This window comes from Gigantopelta aegis, chromosome 10, assembly GCF_016097555.1.
Source record: "Gigantopelta aegis isolate Gae_Host chromosome 10, Gae_host_genome, whole genome shotgun sequence".
NCBI classification, from domain to species: Eukaryota; Metazoa; Mollusca; class Gastropoda; order Neomphalida; family Peltospiridae; genus Gigantopelta; species Gigantopelta aegis.
The window spans coordinates 333,835-357,732 of NC_054708.1; the positions used below are offsets into that span (position 1 = coordinate 333,835).

At 39.5% G+C, this 23,898-nt stretch overlaps 1 protein-coding gene across 4 annotated transcripts in view; it reads right to left on the reverse strand.

The window, feature by feature from the left end:
- Positions 1-23,898, reverse strand: part of LOC121384253 (zinc finger protein Gfi-1b-like) — a 169,723-nt gene that overhangs the window by 30,670 nt on the left and 115,155 nt on the right. Inside the window, exon 4 of one of the 4 annotated variants that reach the window (XM_041514552.1) lies at positions 460-1,445. The exons of the other annotated variants lie outside the window; for them this stretch is intronic. Within the exon in view, the coding sequence (XP_041370486.1) occupies positions 1,230-1,445 (216 nt within the window). The 3' untranslated portion in view covers positions 460-1,229. Of the gene's footprint in view, positions 1-459; positions 1,446-23,898 lie in introns of those variants that run through there. 4 annotated transcript variants of the gene reach the window in all.

Here is a 23,898-nt window from a genome sequence, read left to right on the forward strand (position 1 = left end):
TTTGTTTCCATGTAAGGACACCACTCTCAGTGCTCGACAACATGTTTCCATGTAAGGACACCACTCTCAGTGCTCGACAGTATGTTTCCATGTAAGGACACCACTCTCAGTGCCCGATAATATGTTTCCATGTAAGGACACCACTCTCAGTGCTAGACAATATGTTTCCATGTAAGAACACCACTCTCAGTGCCCGACAATATGTTTCCATGTAAGGACACCACTATAAGAGCTAGACAATCTGTTTCCATGTAAGGACACCACTCTCAGTGCCTGACAATATGTTTCCATGTAAGGACACCACTCTCAGTGCCTGACAATATGTTTCCATGTAAGGACACCACTCTCAGTGCTAGACAATCTGTTTCCATGTAAGGACACCACTCTCAGTGCTCGACAGTATGTTTCCATGTAAGAACACCACTCTCAGTGCCTGACAATATGTTTCCATGTAAGGACACCACTATAAGAGCTAGACAATATTTTTCCATGTAAGGACACCACACTCAGTGCCCGACAGTATGTTTCCATGTAAGGACACCACTATAAGAGCTAGACAATATGTTTCCATGTAAGGACACCACTCTCAGTGCCTGACAATATGTTTCCATGTAAGAACACCACTCTCAGTGCCTGACAATATGTTTCCATGTAAGGACACCACTCTCAGTGCCCGACAGTGTGTTTCCATGTAAGGATACCACGCTCAGTGCCCGACAATATGTTTCCATGTAAGGACACCACTCTCAGTGCCCGACAATATGTTTCCATGTAAGGACGCTACTCTCAGTGCTCGACAATGGCGCGTTTTGTAATCGCACGGGGCATAAAACGATCAATTAAAACATCTGCGGACCACAACATCTCTTTATGGAGTAATAATTAATTTCCCTTGACATTCATTACAATTTAGCGTCATCCCATTGATCCAGCCTAGCCGATTCAGACAGTTTGCGGATGACTGTTTTTTATTGTTCATACCCCGATGAACGTAAACGAAATAACACACAATCCTTAAATGTAATGCCAAGAGTCAGTTTTTAGTTCAGTTCATTTCAACTTTATTTAGATAATAGACGACTGGTTGCGAGATCAGTATTCCGCTGGGACTACTCTTGTTGCGCCGAGTATGACGTCATGTGGGCCGCGTATGACGTTATGTGGGCCGAGTATGACGTCATGTGGGCCGAGTGTGACGTCACGTCAGCTATTTCGTTCACCGACTGACATCAGCCACTGTCCGGTGTGTCGGTCGGTCTTAACGCGCACGCGCGCTTCACGTGCCGGTACAGGCTGGACTTGAAGGAGAAACTGGCGCCGCACGTGCTACACAGGAAGCGGGATTCGCTGTGCTTCTCCATGTGCTGCTTCAGATTGATTAACGCGTGGAACGACTTGCCGCACACCGCACAGGGCAGCCGCCGATCAGAACCCTCCCCAGTCACCTGAAAGTAAACAGAATAGTTCCATTTGGCGATCAGTATAATGAACAGGGACATACGAGTTACACTCTAGCCAAAAGGTGTACAGATGTTATTCTCTATGAAACACCTGTAAAAGCTTTATTCTCTACTAAATAGGTGTGCAGACGTATTATTTACGAAACACCTGTACAAGTTTTATTTTCTACTAAACAGGTGTACAGATGTTAGGCCTATTCTATACTAAACAGGTGTACAGACGTTATTCTATACGAAACAGGTGTACAAACATTATTCTATACTAAACATGTGTACATGCGCTATCGTCTAGTAAACAGGTGTACAGACGTTAGTTTGTTTTGTTTAACGACACCACTAGAGCACACTGATGCATTAATCATCGGCTATTGGATGTCAATTTAGTCTAAGACATATAGTCTTAGATAGGAAACCCGCTACATTTTTCAGTTAGTAGCAAGGGATATTTTATATGCACCATCCCACAGACAGGATAGCATGTGCCACGGCCCCTGATGTACCAGTCGTGGTGCACTGACTGGAACGAGAAATAGCCAAATGGGCCCACTGATGGGGGGAGTCGATCCCAAACCGACCGCGCATCAAGCGAGCGCTTTACCACTGGTCTCGTCAGTGTACAGACGTTATTCGCTATGAAACACCTGTACAAGCTTTATGTTCTACTGAACAGGCGTACAGACGTTATTCTATACTAAACAGGTGTACAGACGTTATCCTTTACTAAACAGGTACACAGGCGTTATTCTCTATTAAACACGTGTACAGACGTTATTCTCTAATAAACACGTATACAGACGTTATTGTAAATTAAAAAGGTGTATATACGTTATTATCTATTAAACAGGTGTACGTACACAGGTTATTCTATATTAAACAGGTATACAGACGTTATTCTCTATTAAACAGATGTACAGACGTTATTCTCTATTAAACAGGTGTACAGACGTTATTCTCAATTAAACAGGTGTACAGATGTTATTCTCTATTAACCAGGTGCACAGACGTTATTCTGAATTAAATAAGTGTACAGACGTTATTCTTTATTAAACAGGTATACAGATGTTATTAACTACTAAATAGGAATACAGACGTTATTCTCTACTAAACAGGTGTACAGACGTTATTAACTACTAAACAGGCGTACAGACGTTATTTTCTATTAAATAGGTATACAGACGTTATTCTCTACTAAACAGGTGTACAGACGTTATTCTTTATTAAACAGGTGTACAGACGTTATTCTCAATTAAACAGGTGTACAGACGTTATTATTTATTAAACAGGTATACACATGATATTCTCAATTAAACAGGTGTACAGACATTATTCTCAATTAAACAGGTCTACAGACGTTATTCTTTATTAAACAGGTGTACAGACGTTATTCTCAATTAAACAGGTGTACAGACGTTATTCTTTATTAAACAGGTATACACATGATATTCTCAATTAAACAGGTGTACAGATATTATTCTCAATTAAACAGGTCTACAGACGTTATTCTTTATTAAACAGGTGTACGGACGTTATTCTCTGTTAAACAGGTCTACAGACGTTATTCTCTACTAAACATGTGTACAGACATTATCTATTAAACATGTGTACAGACGTTATTCTCAGTTAAGCAGGTGTACAGACGTTATTCTTTATTAAACAGGTGTACAGACGTTATTCTTTATTAAACAGGTGTACATACGTTCTTAGCTACTAAACAGGTGTACAGACGTTATTATCTATTAAATAGGTATACAGACGTTATTCTCTACTAAACAGGTGTACAGACGTTATTCTTTATTAAACAGGTGTACAGACTTTATTCTCAATTAAACAAGTGTACAGACGTTATTCTTTATTAAACAGTTATACACATGATGTTCTCAATTAAACAGGTGTACAGGCATTATTCCCAGTTAAACAGGTGTATAGACGTTATTCTTTATTAAACAGGTGTACAGACTTTATTCTCAATTAAACAAGTGTACAGACGTTATTCTTTATTAAACAGTTATACACATGATATTCTCAATTAAACAGGTGCACAGACGTTATTCTGAATTAAATAGGTGTACAGATGTTATTCTTTATTAAACAGGTATACAGATGTTTTAACTACTAAATAGGAATACAGACGTTATTCTCTACTAAACAGGTGTACAGACGTTATTAACTACTAAACAGGTGTACAGACGTTATTCTCTATTATATAGGTATACAGACTTTATTCTCTACTAAACAGGTGTACAAACGTTATTCTTTATTAAATAGGTGTACAGACGTTATTCTCAATTAAACAGGTGTACAGACGTTATTCTTTATTAAACAGGTATACACATGATATTCTCAATTAAACAGGTGTACAGACATTATTCTCAATTAAACAGGTCTACAGACGCTATTCTGAATTAAGCAGGTGTACAGACGTTATTCTCAGTTAAGCAGGTGTACAGACGCTATTCTCAATTAAGCAGGTGTACAGACGTTATTCTCAATTAAGTAGGTGTACAGACGTTATTCTCAATTAAGCAGGTGTACAGACGTTATTCTCAATTAAGCAGGTGTACATACGCTATTCTCAATTAAGCAGGTGTACAGACGCTATTCACAATTAAGCAGGTGTACAGACGCTATCCTTTATTAAACAAGTATACACATGATATTCTCAATTAAACAAGGCTAGAGAGGATATTCTCTATTAAACAGGTGTACATATCTTATTCTCTATTAAACAGGTGTACAGATCTTATTCTCTATTAAACAGGTGTACAAAAGTTATTCTCAATTAAACAGGTATACAGACGATATTTTTTATTAAACAGGTTCTCAGACGTTATTCTGTATTGTATTAAACAGGGTACAGACGTTATTCTCAATTAAACAGGTATACAGATGTTATTCTCTGTTAAACAGGTCCACAGACGTTATTCTCTATTAAACAGATGTACAGACGTTATTCTCTGTTAAACAGGTCCACAGACGTTGTTCTCTGTTAAACAGGTCCACAGACGTTATTCTCCATTAAACAGATGTACAGACGTTATTCTCTATTAAACAGATGTACAGACGTTATTCTCTGTTAAACAGGTGTACAGGCGTTATTTTGTATTAAACAGGTGTACAGACGTTACGCTCAATTAAACAGGTGTACAGACGTTATTCTCTATTAAACAGGTGTACAGGCGTTATTCTCTATTAAACAGATGTACAGACGTTATTCTCTATTAAACAGGTGTGCAGACGTTATTTTGTATTAAAGAGGTGTACAGACGTGCCTAAGTAATCAAGTGTCAAACCTGCTTCAGTAATTTGTGAGCTTGGACCTGTTCTTTTTCTTATTTATTACACAATAGGAATTAACATCTATCTAGAAAAATGACACCCTCCCGACGTTTTAGGATGTTCCACCTTTCAATTCGGCGGTTCGATAAAAAAAATGCGCCAAATTTCCTTCATTCAAATTACGCATCGTTTCTCCTTTGGTATTAATCCTAAGGTACATTCCAAATTCCATAGCACCAAAACCAACCACCCGCCTATTACGAACCCCGGTCGGGCTGCTGGTGCTCCCTTGCACCTACGAGAGCGGGCGGTCCCTTTTCCCTCACCAACCTTTTCCTGTTCTGGACGGAGAAACCGGCCGAGGCCGGCACCTATGCCCATGACTGGCGTGCGCTAAAACAGCTTGCTCTGAAGGTGTACGTTAAACCATATGACTTGACTTGTTTTAGGATGTCCACTGTCCCAAAGGTAATACAAACACGTGAATGCAAATCTCATTTGACTGATTGGAGCTAATTGTTGCATTTGTTGTCAGTTTCTGTGAAAAACAAAGTACTAGGATTGTACTACTATGGCATTTGCTTTCATAGAAAAAAAACCCATGTTACTCTGTGTAATTATTACCTTTCAACCTTATTGTGTGCAAGTTATACAATAAAATGACTGCATTGTACCTTCCAGAAATCAACTATGACTATCTAGTTCGAAAGTAATACATTTGTCTTTCGAACTAAATAAATATAAGATTATTTAATTGCTTAGGTTTGAGCAACGCATATAACTGCAATTAACTTTAACACCATAGGTGTACAACTGGGCAAGACTTTACCACGTTATTTATTGTTTGTCGCTTATGTGACGTGACAAGTAAATGCTGTGGTCGCATTTGTGGGATCCAAATACACTAAAAACAACCACTGGGTCTGACTTTACCAGTCGTAATCTGTAATAGCGGGGTGGTCTTAATACCGGGGTAGTTTTACTATAAAGTAATAAGGAAATATTCCGGTATGGCGCCATATCCAGATTTTTTGGCAGATTGTTTTTAAAACGTTAACCTTTTGACAAAATCAATTACTCTTATAATTAATGTATACTTTTCTTAACCCTAACCCTAAACTTGACCTATTTTCTTTCTGGGGAAGGCTTCCCATACCCCCTATTGACTGTGGTTGTATTAAATTCCATAGCGCTATACCCAAAACTTTCTTTCTGGTAGAAACACTGAGCGGGGTGGTCTTAGAACCGGGGTGGTCGTTAGGTTGGGTTTTAGTCTCTATATAATTATAGTCGACGTGACCTAAACGTAGTGACTGAATCATGGCAGCATGTCACCACAGCTGACACAATGTCCAATAACCTCTGTCAGGCATAGATTTGGCCAACCAGTCTGGGAGTGGCAGTCCTCCTCATGGCAAAACATCCAACACTCAGTATTGTCATTCACAAAACAAATATATTCCAAGAAGTTGTTTATTGATATTTCATACGTGTGTGTGTGTGTGTGTGTGTGTGTGTGTGTGTGTGTGTGTGTGTGTGTGTGCATACGTGCTTGGTTTAATAAGATTTCACCAGAAATTAAATCGCGACACTATAATGCCGAGCACTATGTCACCTGCGTCTTCCAACAGAATGAATTGCAACATATAAGAACATACTGTAAATATATATATATATATATATATAACATGAAGTGGTCTCGTAATTGATGTTAAGACAACCTTTTTGTCCCTTTTGTAACACTCGCTGTTAGGTAAACATAAAATGTTGAATTGTCGTTCTTGTCGACTCCAGCAACAAATGCTCGATTCCCCAGGTTGCCGTTCACATTATGGAGAGGTCTGCCCTCTGACGTTTAGAAGATCCACTTGACATCAATAGATCTCACTGTAGACAGTGATGTGCTGAAGTGGATATAGTCTGCCCTCTGACGTTTAGAAGATCCACCTGACATCAAAAGATCTCACTGTAGACAGTGATGTGCTGAAGTGGATATAGTCTGCCCTCTGACGTTTAGAAGATCCACCTGACATCAATAGATCTCACTGTAGACAGTGATGTGCTGAAATGGATGTAGTCTGCCCTCTGATGTTTAGAAGATCCACCTGACAGCAAAAGATCTCACTGTAGAAAGTGATGTGCTGAAGTGGATATAGTCTGCCCTCTGACGTTTAGAAGATCCACCTGACATCAACAGATCTCACTGTAGAAAGTGTTGTGCTGAAGTGGATATAGTCTGCCCTCTGACGTTTAGAAGATCCACCTGACATCAACAGATCTCACTGTAGACTGTGATGTGCTGAAGTGGATATAGTCTGCCCTCTGACGTTTAGAAGATCCACCTGACATCAACAGATCTCACTGTAGACAGTGATGTGCTGAAGTGGATATAGTCTGCCCTCTGACGTTTAGAAGATCCACCTGACATCAACAGATCTCACTGTAGAAAGTGATGTGCTGAAGTGGATAGAGTCTGCCCTCTGACGTTTAGAAGATCCACCTGACAGCAAAAGATCTCACTGTAGACAGTGATGTGCTGAAGTGGATATAGTCTGCCCTCTGACGTTTAGAAGATCCACCTGACAGCAATAGATCTCACCGTAGACAGTGATGTGTTGAATGGATATAGGTTTCTAATTCAGGGCTCCCACTTAATATGAATGTGGTTAGCTTTTCTGCCGGAAATCACACGAGGTGTCTTTAAGATAATATCCAGATATGTGATTTCCTTTATTCTGCGGTCCACGTGTAAAGAAGACCACACTGATGAAACTAGCGACATATTCTGTCAATTGTAGACACTATAGCAAAATTGGTCGTTTTTCACTTGTATATCAATTTTCAGTGGTAACACGTACTGCAATTAATAGCACATTTGCCATAATACGCCCATGAGTTACACTACTATTGGATGATTTGACGCCATCAAACTAATCACCTTGTCGGTACTATATATGACGTCATCACGATTTGGCAAAACACACAATGACGTCACGTAGTTTAAAGCGTTTACGTTTATGTCTTTCTGGTTTCATCGTTAAACTTGTAATAAAATAGTGGTAAAATAATAGGGTTTTTTCCGAATATATTGAATTTTGGGTGTTGAAAATTATCTGTGAACCGTGAATAAAATACAAAGTTAAAGCAATACCCAGAACAGTAAAATAGTTTACGTCGTTTTTATAGGCCTATACATGGACGTGTAGTCGATGTAGGCTATATCGAAAATAAAGGCTTTAAAAAACCCCAAATAGTTGGGATAATAAATAGAATAACAAACTCGGTACCAGTTATTATCAAATTTATGTCCCTCGTGAAATAATTTTTACCTGTAACGCTCGTGACAAGTGAAAAATATTTCACTCGGGACATAAATTTGATAATAACTGATAACCTCGTTTATGAGCCTCTATACATTTAAAATACATGTGTGTTATAAAGGATTTCTAGTCTATTTATAGAATTATATAAATATCTTTTAATAATAAAAAATGCTACAAACCAGGCTCGTGTAACATGGTATTTTGACATCGTAGAATACTGCATTTTGCATTTTATGCATATTGCATTTTATGAAGTAGACTTTTGTGTCAAAGAGTCACAAGGAAACCGACACTGTCTGTTTCTTTAACTATGACCTGTCACACACTGGCATACTTGGTTTAGAGATATCACCACACAGTCACACACTGGGATACTTGGTTTAGAGATATCACCACACAGTCACACACTGAGATACTTGGTTTAGAGATATCACCACACAGTCAGAATGACACACTCGGATACTTGGTTTAGAGATGTCACCACAGTGTCAAGAGTCACACGCTGGCATACTTGGTTTAGAGATGTCACCACAGTGTCAAGAGTCACACACTGGTATACTTGGTTTAGAGATGTCACCACAGTCATATCACACACTGGTATACTTGGTTTAGAGATGTCATCACGCAGTCAGAGTCACACACTGGGATACTTGGTTTAGAGATGTCACCACACAGTCATATCACACACTGGTATACTTGGTTTAGATATGTCACCACACAGGCACACACTGGAATACTTGGTTTAGATATGTCACCACACAGTCAGAGTCACACACTGGGATACTTGGTTTAGATATATCACCACACAGTCAGTCACACACTGGGATACTTGGTTTAGAGATGTCACCACACAGTCAGAGTCACACTCTGGGATAGTTGTTTTAGAGGTGTCACAACACTGTCAGAGTCACACACTGGTATACTTGGTTTAGAGATGACAAACACAACTCACTGTCACCACACGAGCTGTTCTTTGTGTTCGGCTGTCACGAAACGATCCACGGACAGGACAACATATATACTATATTCTTTAACATACCATTTGTAGGGCAATATTAAGACTGAAAAAAAACAACCAAATGTGTTCTGTATCCCAAAACCCCAAAACAATAACAATAAATGTATGGTGAATCTGATAAAAGGCCTCCGAACAAGAAGACAGATGTCAACACGTAGAGCGGAATGCACAGGCAGATTTCGTATAGCGGTGGTCAACGCCTAGAGCGGAATGCACAGGCAGAATTCGTATGGCGGTGGTCAACGCGTAGAGCGGAATACACAGGTAGATTTCGTATGGCGGTGGTCAACGCGTAGAGCGGAATACACAGGTAGATTTCGTATGGCGGTGGAGTCCAGACTTAAACCTGAAGGTCGCTCCACACAAGACGCACGGGAAGCCAGACAGGCTGTGTTTTTGCATGTGCTGGCTTAGATTGTACAGGGCAGGGAACTGCTTGCCGCAAACTGAACATGCAAGCGTCCCACCGGCAGATGAAGCATGCATCTGAAAAAGAAACAGAATAAAGCTTCATTCATTAACACTCATCGGACATTTGTTACTACAACCCAGTATTACTCCGTGCAATTCAATACAATTTACGTCAGAATATATTCAGTGTAAAATACAACAATATCGAGGGGACCACGAACTGTTGGGTTATGGCGGACACTTCCTTGGCAACTACCTTGCAAAAAATAATCACAGTTTGACTGCGAAAATGTTTAGTTAGCCACCTGTATGCCAAAGCACCGCTTCATTTTGCTGTTATACAATAGACCACTTCGGAGTTCCGATTATTTCCAGTTAGGCGCAATGCATTCTAGGAGAATTCACGGGTCAATATTGCCTACTTTTGATAGTGGAACCGAGTAGGCATATACGTCATTTACTTCCTGGTTCGAATTTGTTGGTTTTTTTAATGTAAAAAACCCCGGCGAAAATGTGCACCGACTGCACAGATATAATCAGCTACGGTGTTATAATTATTTTCTATACAAATAAATTCCAAACAGTCCACCAAAAGCAACTCATCCTCGTATGAACGTGCTCTACCTCAACATTTATATATCGGTCATGTGTTTTTTTTATTATTATTTTTTTTAAACTGTCTCACTTTGGAGCTGAATATCGATAAAGGTATGCATTGCAGATCACTGATATTTGTTGCACAAAACCAGTACATTATGTTGTGCATTGATGAGAGAATGTTGATTTTGATATACGGCTTGTGTTTAAAATAACGCGTGATTCAAAATGTGGTGTCAAAAAAGCTATACCAACATTTACTCTAAGTACTAAAAGCAGAAGTTAACCATCTTATTTTCCTCTTTTTTATATACTCTGCCTCCCACGTTTTAAAATTTCCATTTTATGTCCACGACTGTAACCATATAGCTTATTCAATATGTATGAGACTGTTTTCCTAGAAAGACCATAGGTTGTAAGAAAAGAAAATATTGGGACAATCGACCTATGTTTTAGTATATATACAGAAAATGATGAGTAGGCTTACGTAATCAAAAGTAGGCATATAGCATATTTTAACATTACGTTTTGTATTACGTGCAATTTTAAAAGTAAGTCATGTGTAAAAAGAAAATACACGCAGTAGACAACATAATCATATTATACTAATTTTATTTGCAAAAGTTCAATGTTCTACATTGCATACGTGTTCCACTATTGAACATCAAAAAGTGGGATTTTTTTGTTTGATCACCAGCTTAAAGAATCCCTGTCTCAAGTTTCAGACATGTTCAACCAAAACTCTACAAATCTGTTATTTTGTGTAGACTGTCTCATAGAATCCCTGTCTCAAGTTTCAGATATGTTCAACCAAAACTCTACAAATCTGTTATTTTGTGTAGACTGTCCCAGAGAATCTTTGTCCGCTTTCAAAAATACCCAATCAAAGCGCCAGGAGAAACTACATGTTAAATGTAACTGTAGATTTTTAACATTCAATACAAACTCAAAACTTAGAAATATACCCTACTGGTTTGTGGATATTGTCCCAAAAACTTCAAGTACGTTCTAATCAATACAACTGTACAAGAAACGTTCTGCCAAGGAAATCCTAGTAGAATTAAAAATCCTAGTAGAATTAAAAATAATGTGCTATCTGCATCTCATATTACCAACATATACCAGTATGTTTAATGTAATATGAATAAATGTTGTTATCCATATTCGGGTATTTTTGTCTAATTCAGGCAAAAACAAGTCTGCCCCCCCCCGACAAAAATGGGAGCCCGTACGTCTATGGTCAAACCTGTAATCATGTTGCAGCTATGTTATCCAGTGGAATATGGATGCAGTGGGGTGCAGTTCATATATATCTCTCGGTCTCTCGGTCTCTCTCTCTCTCTCTCTCTCTCTCTCTCTCTCTCTCTCTCTCTCTCTCTCTCTCTCTCTCTCTCTCTCTCTCTCACTCATATATTGCACTGTAAGCTTCAGTGGGTAGTGGGGCTTTGTCCGACCCCCAGCTTATTCCCATGATAACAGCTCGTCATACTAATGCTTGAAAGATTTATTGTGTCATATGACGAAAACATTATTAAGGTAGGTGTGTGTGCAGGAATTTTAGCAGAGGGGTCTATACTGTGGCAAGCGTGTCCCCTGGAAAATATATTGACAAAAAAGATAAGAAAATATGCTTGAGCAAGGAGTGGAGAGGGTGTTGACCCCCAAAACCCACCCCTTCACACGCTCCTGTAAGGGCACTTAGTAAATGATCAACACCACATGGCAAACGAAATCAACCCCCCAACCTCGATTCACAAATCATTAAATTTGTAAATATTCTGGTGAAGACAAATTTTTTTTACATTTTATTCATATAGCCAGACCCTGAAATGTAACGAATTGGTATCATCTGGCAGGCAAATTCTCATGGTGTTTTTTTTTTTTTAATAGCCCTATGACTGTAGTTAATAAATTAGATGATAGACTTTTGTAAGGAGCAGCTTTTTGGTGGATATCACCCCATAAACATAGTGAGGCGAGGACAAATTATTGTACAATATTTGGGGGTAGGGATAACAAAATATATCATAACTTTGCAACCATGAACATAGCCACACAAATTAGCACTCAAAATGTTTATATAAAACCCCTCTACAACTTGATATACAATATATACAAATTGGTGTAATAAATTAGGTCACCAGAGGTCAAATGGTCATGACATTTTGTTGATTTTTAAAATCTGACACTTTGGCATTAATGGTACTACTGCTTCATGTATGATGGACATATTTCAACTCAACTGCCTAGAATGTGAATGACAGACAACCTGTGACTAACGAAAAAAAGTCATACTTACAAAACTAACATAAAAATGTGAAAAACCCATAATTACTTTGCAAGCAGTCAACAGATCCTTACACACTACCAGTAACAATTTGAAAATATTTTACCATTGTCTTAGATTTCAACTTTTAAAACGGACCACTTGTCCAAGATATGTTATGGTCGCCAACATGGATTTCCAAGATGGCCACCATGAAAAAAGCTGTTGATACAAATACCCCAGAACCCATACCACCTAGGCGCGTAGCTTTCCTTTTAATGCAACTTAGAGTGTTGAGGGTAATGATGTAGTTATATCATCACAATATTACTAGATGGAATTGTTTTTATAAAGGAGATGAAATATATGGACAAGTTATTGAGGAACAAGGCTGCAATGACTATTGTGAGTCTTGCCATCGTTTTGCTTTTTTATCATTCTGTGATCATTAAAAAGTGGAAAATGTTTGTCCATTGCCTTAGTTGTCAAATTTTAATAGGGACAACTTGTCCAAGATACATTATGGTGGCAACCGTGGATTTCCAAGATGGCCGCCATACAAAGTTAAACGTCACTTGTGAATCTTTCCATCTTTCTACTTTGGTATCATTCTGTTCATGCAAGACGTTTTTATTGAACAATTTACTTCTCGCAGTAACAAATGCAGTTTTCAGTACAGTTCGGTGGGACCTATTTACATGCCCATGTAGTGTCACATCCAATGAGACTCTTGTAACCACACGTAACCAATTCACTGCAGTATTTGGAAGCCAGAATTAGGGTATTCCACAAAAGAACATAGAACTGGCTGTCTTTATGAAATATACTTCCCATCTCTCTGTAGTGGGTGCATTGTTGTTCACTGGTGGAACACAGTGTTAACGTAATAAGTAACCCGTTTTGAGTGATGCAGTTTCTAGGCAATGATGTTCCAATAATCGATTATATTCGAAAATTGATCGGTTTGGCTCTGCCAATGTTATGATAGATTATAAAAGTATATAACTGTTAACTGTACTTATTCCTCTAGTCTAGATGATGTAATTGATGTAAATGTTGGGGTTGGTGTTTGTTTTTATATCTACATACAGATACGTTATTAATTACTTATTAAAGGTAGATTGGCGAGTTGTAGAGTGTACTGAAGTGAACATGACGACATGTGCATTGTCCTTATAATTCAAATTATTCATTATGTTCATATCATTTTAATCGGTTGTGTAATCTAAAGTTGATTGGTTGGTGATAACCGAGTATAACTGATAATCGATTATGGAATTCCAACTGATTTCCAACACTAGCAGTAGAGCATATTCGGTGAGTGGAATGGTTTCCATTGCCATCCTATTCTCGTAGTACAACAATTTCCTTGCTTCGTCAACATGTTCCACGTCGCTGGTTTTATTATACAAGATACCTGTGACATATAGTATTAGCTAGAAGTGTGGAGAATTTACAATTACTTTGGTATAAGGGTTGAGTACCATGTAGGTAAAGGCACAAGTCACACCAGGGTAGCAGTTTTAAGCTGTCCTTTTACCTTTTCCAGTGAAAACAGAGATAGTGTCACATCCTGTATAGTTGTGGAACAGAGGCAGTGCCAGGGAGTTTTCTTTCTCCAAGACGTCATATTATATACCATGATGCCTGGTTCCTAGAATACACTTTCCTCACTTTCTCTTAAAATGATGTGATGTTACATGTGATGCATGTCTTTTGGAACGTTCCATATTGTATGAAACAGAAACATGGTCCACATACTCAGAAAATGTCAGTTATCTGGAAACAACATTCCATGAAACTGGGCGGACTTTTTTCATGATCTAACAAACAATCGGGAACCTTATGCATCACAATTGCTATCGTAGACTGCCCCGAAGACAAGTAAATAACCATTGCATCTAGTACCACAGTTCTTCTTCTTAGTAGATGCTGATGCTCTACACTCCCGCTATTGGCACTTTTCACAGTTATCTTGTATGCTAAGACTAGTGATTTGGAATATGTTGGCGAAGCAAGGAAAGTGTTGTACTTCCAGAAGATGAAGAAGACAATGGAAACCATTTCACCCACCTAGGATGCCCTACTGCAGTACTCAAAACGTGTTTACTACCAAGCTGGAATGTGGTCTACCAGTGAACAGCATGAACAAAATGCACACACTCCAGAGGGATGGGGAATGACATTTGATAAAGACAGCCAATGCTGAGTTCTTGTGTGGGACACTAAATATGAGAGAGAACCTACAGTGTATTGCTTAAGTATGCTTGCAACAGTCTGTGTGGATGTAGGACTAGATGTGTATGCACAAATGCCCATCGGAGCATATTGAATTGTGCGTTTGTGATACGTAAAATATTCATTAGAAACGTATTTCATGTACAGTGAAGTATGGAATCAGCGAAGCATCTTGAATGATATATGCCTTTATATATTGCAATTCGCAATCAAGCTAATCTATGCCGCGACTGCCTATAGTATATTATCCATTTCTAAGAAAGGCACATGAATTAAACGTCTAGTGTCTGCCTCCTCGTAGTGATATGGTGACATTGAATGCTTGGGTCCTTGAAGAATAACAGTAACACCAGATATAATGCTACATTGAATGCTTGGGTCCTTGAAGAATAACAGTAACAACAGAGATATAATGATACATTGAATGCTTGGGTCCTTGAAGAATAACAGTAACACAAGATATAATGATCATTTCCTTCATGACAGTCAACAGTATTGGTGGTGAACGATCACGTAAACAACCATACCAGTTAGACCTACCCGGTTACCAAATACATCACATTTGATGAGTATGTCGACCGTGTATTTGTTTCATATAACAGAATATTCAAAAATACGATGTTGTATGGGATACATGTATTATTTGTAGCATCAAATAATTTAGAAGAGATGAGAAAGATAAAGGTATTTGAGAAAGATAAAGGTATTCGAGAAAGATAAAGGTATTCGAGAAAGTAGGCACGATTATATGACGTCTTATAAAGTAATGTTAAATCCCTGGCCCTGCCTCTCTTCCACAACATCACAGAATGTGACATAACGTCTGCATTCTTTGGGAAAAAAGGTAAAAGAACATCTTGGGGATACTTGGAACAGTTACTCTGATGTGACTCGTGCCTTTATCTACACGACACTCAACTGTTACACCAGTAGCTCTCATTATAAGACCAGTGACCTGCAACATGTTGACGAAGAAAGGAATGTGTTCTAATGCGATACGAGGTGGTATGAGTGCTGATATATTGGAATATTCTAGCTTTAGCTTCCAAAGCCTGCAGTGAATTGATTAAGTGTGGTTACAAGAGTGTGAGTGGATGTGACACTAGATGGACATGTAAATAGATCCTTTCAAAGTAAATTGTTCAATACAAACGTCTTGCATGAACAGAATGATACCAAAGCAAAACGATGGTAAGACTCGGCATTTTCAACTGAAGTGTGGATAGCAATCATGCACATGTTTATACCCATGGTCAGAACGCATTGTTGGGGCACAACAGACAGAATTTCAGACATGGGTGTGTTGAGACAACCCATTTGTTGGGGTGATAGTAGGTACATGTGTTTGCATAACTTTTACCATTTTCTTGTGGCCTATAACCGGAAGTACCATTACTCATATTGAAATTCACTTAGGAAACCTCACTCTGGGCATAATCCACGAAGGCCATACATTCCACCTTTCATAATTAGTGTGTTGGACAGGCATCGTTAACATGTGTATTACTAACAATATGAGTGATCCTTCAATAGTGGTGCTGATATATTTGGATCATTGACGAAAAGATACATCCATAACCACAGGTGTAATTTTATAAATGTATAATTATATATACATGTGTATATATATATATATATATATATATATATATATATATATATATATATATATATATATATATATATATATTGTATTGTTTGTAGTATTTATACCATTTAATACCATCCACAAATGAAAATTAAAATAAATAAAATATTTAAAAAAAAGTATTAATGAAGAAATAATGAAAGAAAGAAAGAAAGAAAGAAAGAAAGAGAGAAAGAAAGAAAGAAAGAACGAAAGAAAGAAAGAAAGAAAGGAACAGACAAATAAATAAACAGATACATATAGTTGTGCAAGTTGCTGATTGCATTTAACTTCTGACGCTTTAAAATTACTATTATTGAAGTTTAAGATCGATTTCATTAACAAGTGTTTAGTTACATGATTTGTGTCTGTGTCTGTGACCACGTCTGTGACCCCGTCTGTGACAGTCAGGTCAGGTCATAGGTTTTAACGTGCACATTCAGAACAAGCTGTTGTAGCGCACGCCTGTCGTGGGCGCAAGTGCTTGCGAAGCAAGCTCTTCCGTCCCAAGACAGGGAGGGGGGTTGTCTTCTCGCTTACGACTTGGCACATGGAGCACTGAAGACCGGCTGGACGGTATCCCTCTGCGCTGGGTCTGTTTGGTAAGACCACCGGTTCGATCCCTTCCAGCAGCGCCATAATATTGGCCCTTAAAAGGGCCGGCGGGTGGGGGTGTCGAACCGGGGAGGTAGAGACGTCAGGGCTGGCCGGCGGGTCCACCTCGATCCGATGCGGGCTCGTCGGTCTGCAGCGCGGCGATGACGGCGTCTTCTGCGTCAACGGCGGCGAAGGACTCTACCAGCGGAGTAGGCACAGGCTTTGGTCCCCCCCCCCCCCCCCGTGCCGTTTCGTCCGTGCTCTATTCTTCCGTCTCTGGTGTCTCCGTTTCCTGGTCGCTAGTTTCGGTTGGTGGCTTACGTACACTAGTGTAACGTAAGCCCTCCCGCTCTTCTGTGACAGCTTATACTCTGTCAGCAAACTTTGCACCCTTAAGCATTTAAAAATATTCAAGATGGCGTCCAAGATGGCTACCAAAACATAAATTGCAATATATCGAATACTACATCACCTATAATAAAACGTTTGAGGTCTATGGCTGGGTTTTAAGGGTCAAGGAATTCAGTTTTAAGTGCCCTTTGATAATCAAAGCATTGCACCATTATCTAAATCCAAGATGGCCACCAATATGACTGTTAAACATGAAAATAGTTACTTCCATGGAAATATTGGAAATAGCCAAAACAGTCATGTCATTGATTGGACACTATGGGTCATAATATTCATTTGTAACAACATTGTGCTAAATAGGAAATTACATGATCATTTAAATCCAAGATGGCCACCAAAATGGCCACCGTGACAAAAAATAACCATATATTACTTTCTAAATCAACCATAATATAAGGTTTTCTTTATGGTATGACATTTGGTCAGACATGTTCATTAAAACAACATTCATGAGATATGGCCATGGGCCAGGTGGAATCATTGGCATAACACTTAATCCATCTGCTCTCAAGAGGTGGGCACCAAGTCTCCACACATGTAGCCAACTTGTCAAAGATGTAGCAGATAAAAGAAATGCAAGCAACTATTCTATACTAGTCAGAACTCACAAGGAGGAAATGACATCTTGCAGAGACTCTGATAGAAAGGACAGAGAGAAGATCAAGGACAAGCTCGCCACATGCATGGACCCCTTACACACAGAAACTCATCCCACAACCCTGGTAAACATTATCACCGGGCTACTATGTCCTACGCAGTCACCACTGGGAAAACATCAGATGTAAAAATATGAAGCAAGCTGGTCAGATGGCTTCTATGGTTAAAAGGGCGTTGAGGTGGCTGCTAGCAAGAAGCACGTCAAAGTTAATTCAAATGGAATACTCAACACTGACATAGCTCTGATGAATTGATGTGACATAAGCCTTCAGGAAATCTTGCAGTACGAGTGATGCTCTTTGGAGACGACGATAAAATGCATATAACCAAGACAAAGTCAACCATGAAGAAAGCCCTGCAAGTAGATGTTTCCATTAGAATCTCGCAAACACGTTACGTCACCGTCATTGATGGCTGTTTAATACTGTGAATTATTCATTGGTCAACAAATGGGAATATGCAAGACTTTGTAGATGGGTACATGAATTATATCATTAATAAACTGCATGAGAGTGATGTTTATCTTGTCTTTGACTGTTACCATCCATACATCATCAAGAGTGGTACTAGGAATAGCCGTGCAGAAATGAAATTAGCAAGCAGTATAAACTACTTCCACGAACTCCACTTCTACCACAACAAGTTGTCCTTACATGTACAGAAAACATGGTTCAGCTAACTGATATAATCTGTCAGCAGCTATTTCATAGAGTAAATAATCTTCAGGCGACTGGTAATATGACAACTACAAGTCTTCTTGTAACAGGATCCAAATCAGTTCCAACAGAATCTTTCATAGGACTTTTCGTATAAAGAGAAGACTTGAAAACAACTCACAAAGAAGCCAATGTGATCATTCCACAGCAAACGACGGCAGCTGTTACCAAGGGCAAACTGCATTAAAGTTATTTCAGATGACAGTTGTTTTTATCTTGCTGGTGTATTATTACGTTAGAAGCAAACTGTCATGTGATTTGCTGATGGAAGGAACTAGTACGACTAGAACTATAATAGACATTGGAGCAACTGTAATGAAGCATGAATTAATTGCACTAAATCTGCTAAAGGACATAAACTTACTAAACTTGGGGATTGAAGTTCCAATATGGATGATGTTATAGAAAACAGCTACAGAATTTGTTGCTGCTTGCTATGTCACTAATAAATACAGTAATCTGTCACATGTTAGGTACGAAATGTGGTTGAAACGAATGGGGAAAACCCCCCACCTGACACAGACCCCGAAGATGAAATCCCTCCCACTGATATCAGACCCAACAGACATTGGTTAGTCAAGAGATGAAGCATCGACAACTCTTTCCCCAGTAACTCTTCCATCTGGAGTCAAAACTCCTGAAATTATGATGCTGATTCGTTGTGGATGTTCCACCGAAACACCCTGTTTAACTGCAAAATGTGAGTGTAGCACAGCTATCGTATACAGGTTTCTGTAGCTTTATGGAACAGACATTTGCAACAACCAATTCACCAAAGAAGTGGACTTGAATAGTGGAGACGAGGACAATGAAAGTTTGGAGGTTGAATGAAGTGTGAAACATTCATTATCATTGGTCATTTGGTACTTTCTAATGTAATTGTTTTGGTTAAAGTAGAAGGCAAGATTTGGCCATGTTTTCTCTTTTGGTAGCCATTTTGGTGGCCACCTTGGATTCAACTGATGGTGCAATGTCCTAGTTAACAAAAGGTTGTTATCAATGGATGTTATGACCGCTAAAGCCCAATGAGAGACATCTACAGTTTTGGCGTACGTGAAAAATTACCATTTTCATGTTTTGGCAGCCATGGTGGTGGCCGTCTTGGATTTAAATGGTTGTGTAATGCCTTGGTTACCAAGTGATAGTTATAACTAAATTCCTAGATCCCTAAACCCGAGTCATAGACCTCAATTTTTTAAATTCTAGCTGATGTAGTATCCGAGATACTGCCAGTTCTATGTTTTGGCTGCCATTTTGGACACCATCTTGAATATTTCAAAATGCTCAAGGGTGCAAACTTTGCACCCCTCGGATCCTCAATCAGCACCTTTCAAAGATGTAAAAACCACAAAGAACAATAGTGGGTACTGAAATGCAAGGTTAAGTGCCCTGGCAAACAGACTATATGTATTGACAAATAGAACACTGTATTCATTCAGGTGCTTTTATAGCAAAAGTAAACAAGATAGATGCCATTATCAATATGTAAATGTGCAGCCTCATCCCCGTGGATTTCATTCATTTGATAATCCAGTCATAATTGATTCCCTGTTTCACAGGCCAATGATAGTAGTAGTAGTAGAAGCAGACAAGTAGTTTAGCATTGTGTTTCATGCTGTACATAAACCACAGAATATAAATATATGAATATATACAAAGGTTAGAAAGTAAAACATAATTTATTATGTTTCTTATAAAATGCAATACTGATGCTAAATTTCAATTGGGTTAATCAGTATATATTATTAGAGTAGAAGACAATAGGATATCAGTTATATTGTCTACACTGATTGACCAGCGCTGCAGTTGATGTTAAACATGTCTAAGGGGTTTGGCAAAATATGAGTAATCATGAACGTAATCGCCGATTACGATTAAATTATCAATATAATCAATTACGATTGCAATTACATGACATTTTTAAACATTGTAATCGATTACAATTGCGATTACATGAAAACATGTAATCGATTATATTCGATTACAATTACCCCATCTCTGATATATATATGTATGCATGTATATGTATGTATGTATGTTTCTATCTATCTGTCTATCTATCTATCTATCTATAACCATATGGAGTTTTTATATTTGAGGGTGTAATTGTCTATTTGATCCCGCAAATGTCATATATATGGCTACAGGTGTCAGTACATAACCTAGTGGCTACAGGTGTCAATACATGACCTAGTGGGTACAGGTGCCAGTAAGCGACCTAGTAGGTACAGGTGCCAGTACGTGACCTAGTGGCTACAGATGCCTTTATGCGACTTAGTGGCTACATGTGCCAGTATGCGACCTAGTGGGTACATGTGCCAGTCCGCGACCTAGTGGCTACATGTGCTAGTACTTAAACGAACTAACTCGCTATGGTGTGTTTGTCTTCCTGAAGGGACAGGAGATAAACTGGTGACGTTTTGCAGCTCCTTTAAAGGTAAACATTTTCCCACATAGAGCACACGGAAAGCCTTCCTGGCTGTGTTTCTGCATGTGTTGACGTATGTATGTCTGAGGAAATGGCTTGAAACACAACGTGCACACTGCCACGTCTCCGGACACTGTCACAGGCTCCACGACCTGCAAATAAAGAAAACAGTGTCTTTACGAGAGCCGGCCGTTCCATACGCTCATGCGGAAGGCGGCATCTGGGAAAGTGTTTAGGTCTGTAAGTGGGTAGGACCAGGAGGCTTAAAGAGAACAGCACACTTGGAACTATGATGCAATGCATAACAATAGCCGATAGAATCTTTAGTGTGTTAATCAATGAGTATCGCTGATGACATCCAATTGTGTGAGCCAGTGGTTGTCACTGACAACGTCTTAACGACGTTTGTCAGAGGCTGTCATTGCTGATGTCTTGTTTACATTAGCCAGAGGCGATCATTGCTGATGTTTCATTGACGTTAGCCAATAGCTAACATTGCTGTTTTCATGACGTTAACCAATAGCTGTCATTTAATACATTTCATTTACGTTAGCCAACAGTTGTCATTGCAGACGTTTTGTTTACATTGGCCAGCGGTTGCATTGTTGATGTTTTATAAACGTTAGCCAATATGTGTCAGTAGTAAAGTATTTTCGAAATGTAACTTGAGGATGTGTCGTCTGAGAGCCAACTTGAAGGAGAATCTTTTTCCGCACACATGACAGTGGAACCCACACTCGTGGTGATTCTCCACGTGACAGCGGAACCCACACTCGTGGTGCTTCTCCACGTGACAGCGGAACCGGCACCCACACTCGTGGTGCTTCTCCACGTGACAGTGGAACCCACACTCGTGGTGCTTCTCCACGTGACAGCGGAACCCACACTCGTGGTGCTTCTCCACGTGACAGCGGAACCCACACTCGTGGTGCTTCTCCACGTGACAGCGGAACCGGCACTCGTGGTGCTTCTCCGCGTGACAGTGGAACCCACACTCGTGGTGCTTCTCCACGTGACAGCGGAACCCACACTCATAGTGCTTCTCCACGTGACAGCGGAACCCACACTCGTGGTGCTTCTCCACGTGACAGCGGAACCCACACTCGTGGTGCTTCTCCACGTGACAGCGGAACCCACACTCGTGGTGCTTCTCCACGTGACAGCGGAACCCACACTCGTGGTGATTCTCCACGTGACAGCGGAACCCACACTCGTGGTGATTCTCCACGTGACAGCGGAACCCACACTCGTGGTGATTCTCCACGTGACAGCGGAACCCACACTCGTGGTGATTCTCCACGTGACAGCGGAACCCACACTCTTAGTGCTTCTCCACGTGACAGCGGAATCCACACTCGTGGTGATTCTCCACGTGACAGCGGAACCCACACTCATAGTGCTTCTCCACGTGACAGTGGAACCCACACTCGTGGTGATTCTCCACGTAACAGCGGAACCCACACTCGTGGTGCTTCTCCATTTGCCAGCGGAACCCACACTCGTGGTGCTTCTCCACGTGACAGCGGAACCCACACTCGTGGTGCTTCTCCATGTGCTGGTACATGTATGTCCGCCGTGAGGCAGGCAAAACTTTGCCGCAAACAGGATATACAAAATCAGCCCCTTTCACAGCAAGACTAATCTGAAACAAACAGAGCAGAACCTACTGTAACGTTGCTGTGGAAACCAAACCTATATTGCATTTAATACAACGAACAGTAACAATACTATAGTTGCGCGCACACGCGCATTCTTTTCAGGAACCTAAGAGAGTACTACGATGAATCTGACCAACATTGGAAATGGTAAACATATAGGCTGATAAGGATTTTTGTATGAAACGTATTGGAGTCATTAACAGATAAGATGTGTCCAGTCATGGCAGGGTATTTACAGCAGCGATAACATAACATCAGGGGATGTCATGTCCTTGATGTAATCCCACAAACAAGATCGCCTGCCTCTCATGTTTCAGTAGAGGTGAGACGTAGCCCAGTGGTAAAGAGCTCGCTTGATACGCGGTCGATTTAGGAACAATCCCAGTCAGTGGGCCCATTGAGCTATTTCTCGCTTCAGCCAGTGCACCACGACTGGTACATCAAAGGTCGTGGTATGTTCTATACTGTCTATGGGATAGTGCATATAAAAGATCCCTCGCTGCTAATCAAAAAGAGTAGCCAATGAAGTGGCGACAGCGGGTTTCCTCCCTCAATATCTGTGTGGTACTTAACCATATGTCCGATGCCATATAACCGTAAATGCAATGTGTCATTAAATAAAACATGTCCTTCCTTCCTTCCTCATGTTTCAGTACAACACTGTATTAACAGTTAACATGTTTCAGTATGACACTATATTAACAGTTAACATGTTTCAGTACAACACTGTATTAACAGTTAACATGTTTCAGGATGACACTGTATCAACAGTTAACATGTTTCAGTACAACACTGTATTAACAGTTAACATGTTTGAGGATTACACTGTATTAACAGTTGACATGTTTCAGTACAACACTGTATTAACAGTTAACATGTTTCAGGATGACACTATTAATAGTTAACATGTTTAAGTACGACACTGTATTAACAGTTAACATGTTTCAGGATGACACAGTATTGACAGTTAACATGTTTAAATACGACACTGTATTAACAATTAACATGTTTCAGGATGACACTGTATTAACAGTTAACATGTTTCAGGATGACACTGAATTAACAGTTAACATGTTTTAGGATGACACTGTATTAACAATTAACATGTTTCAGGATGACACTGTATTAACAGTTAACATGTTTGAGGATGACACTGTATTAACAGTTAACATGTTAATGCTTTGGAAAGCTTCAGTACTTGAGCATGCTTCACAA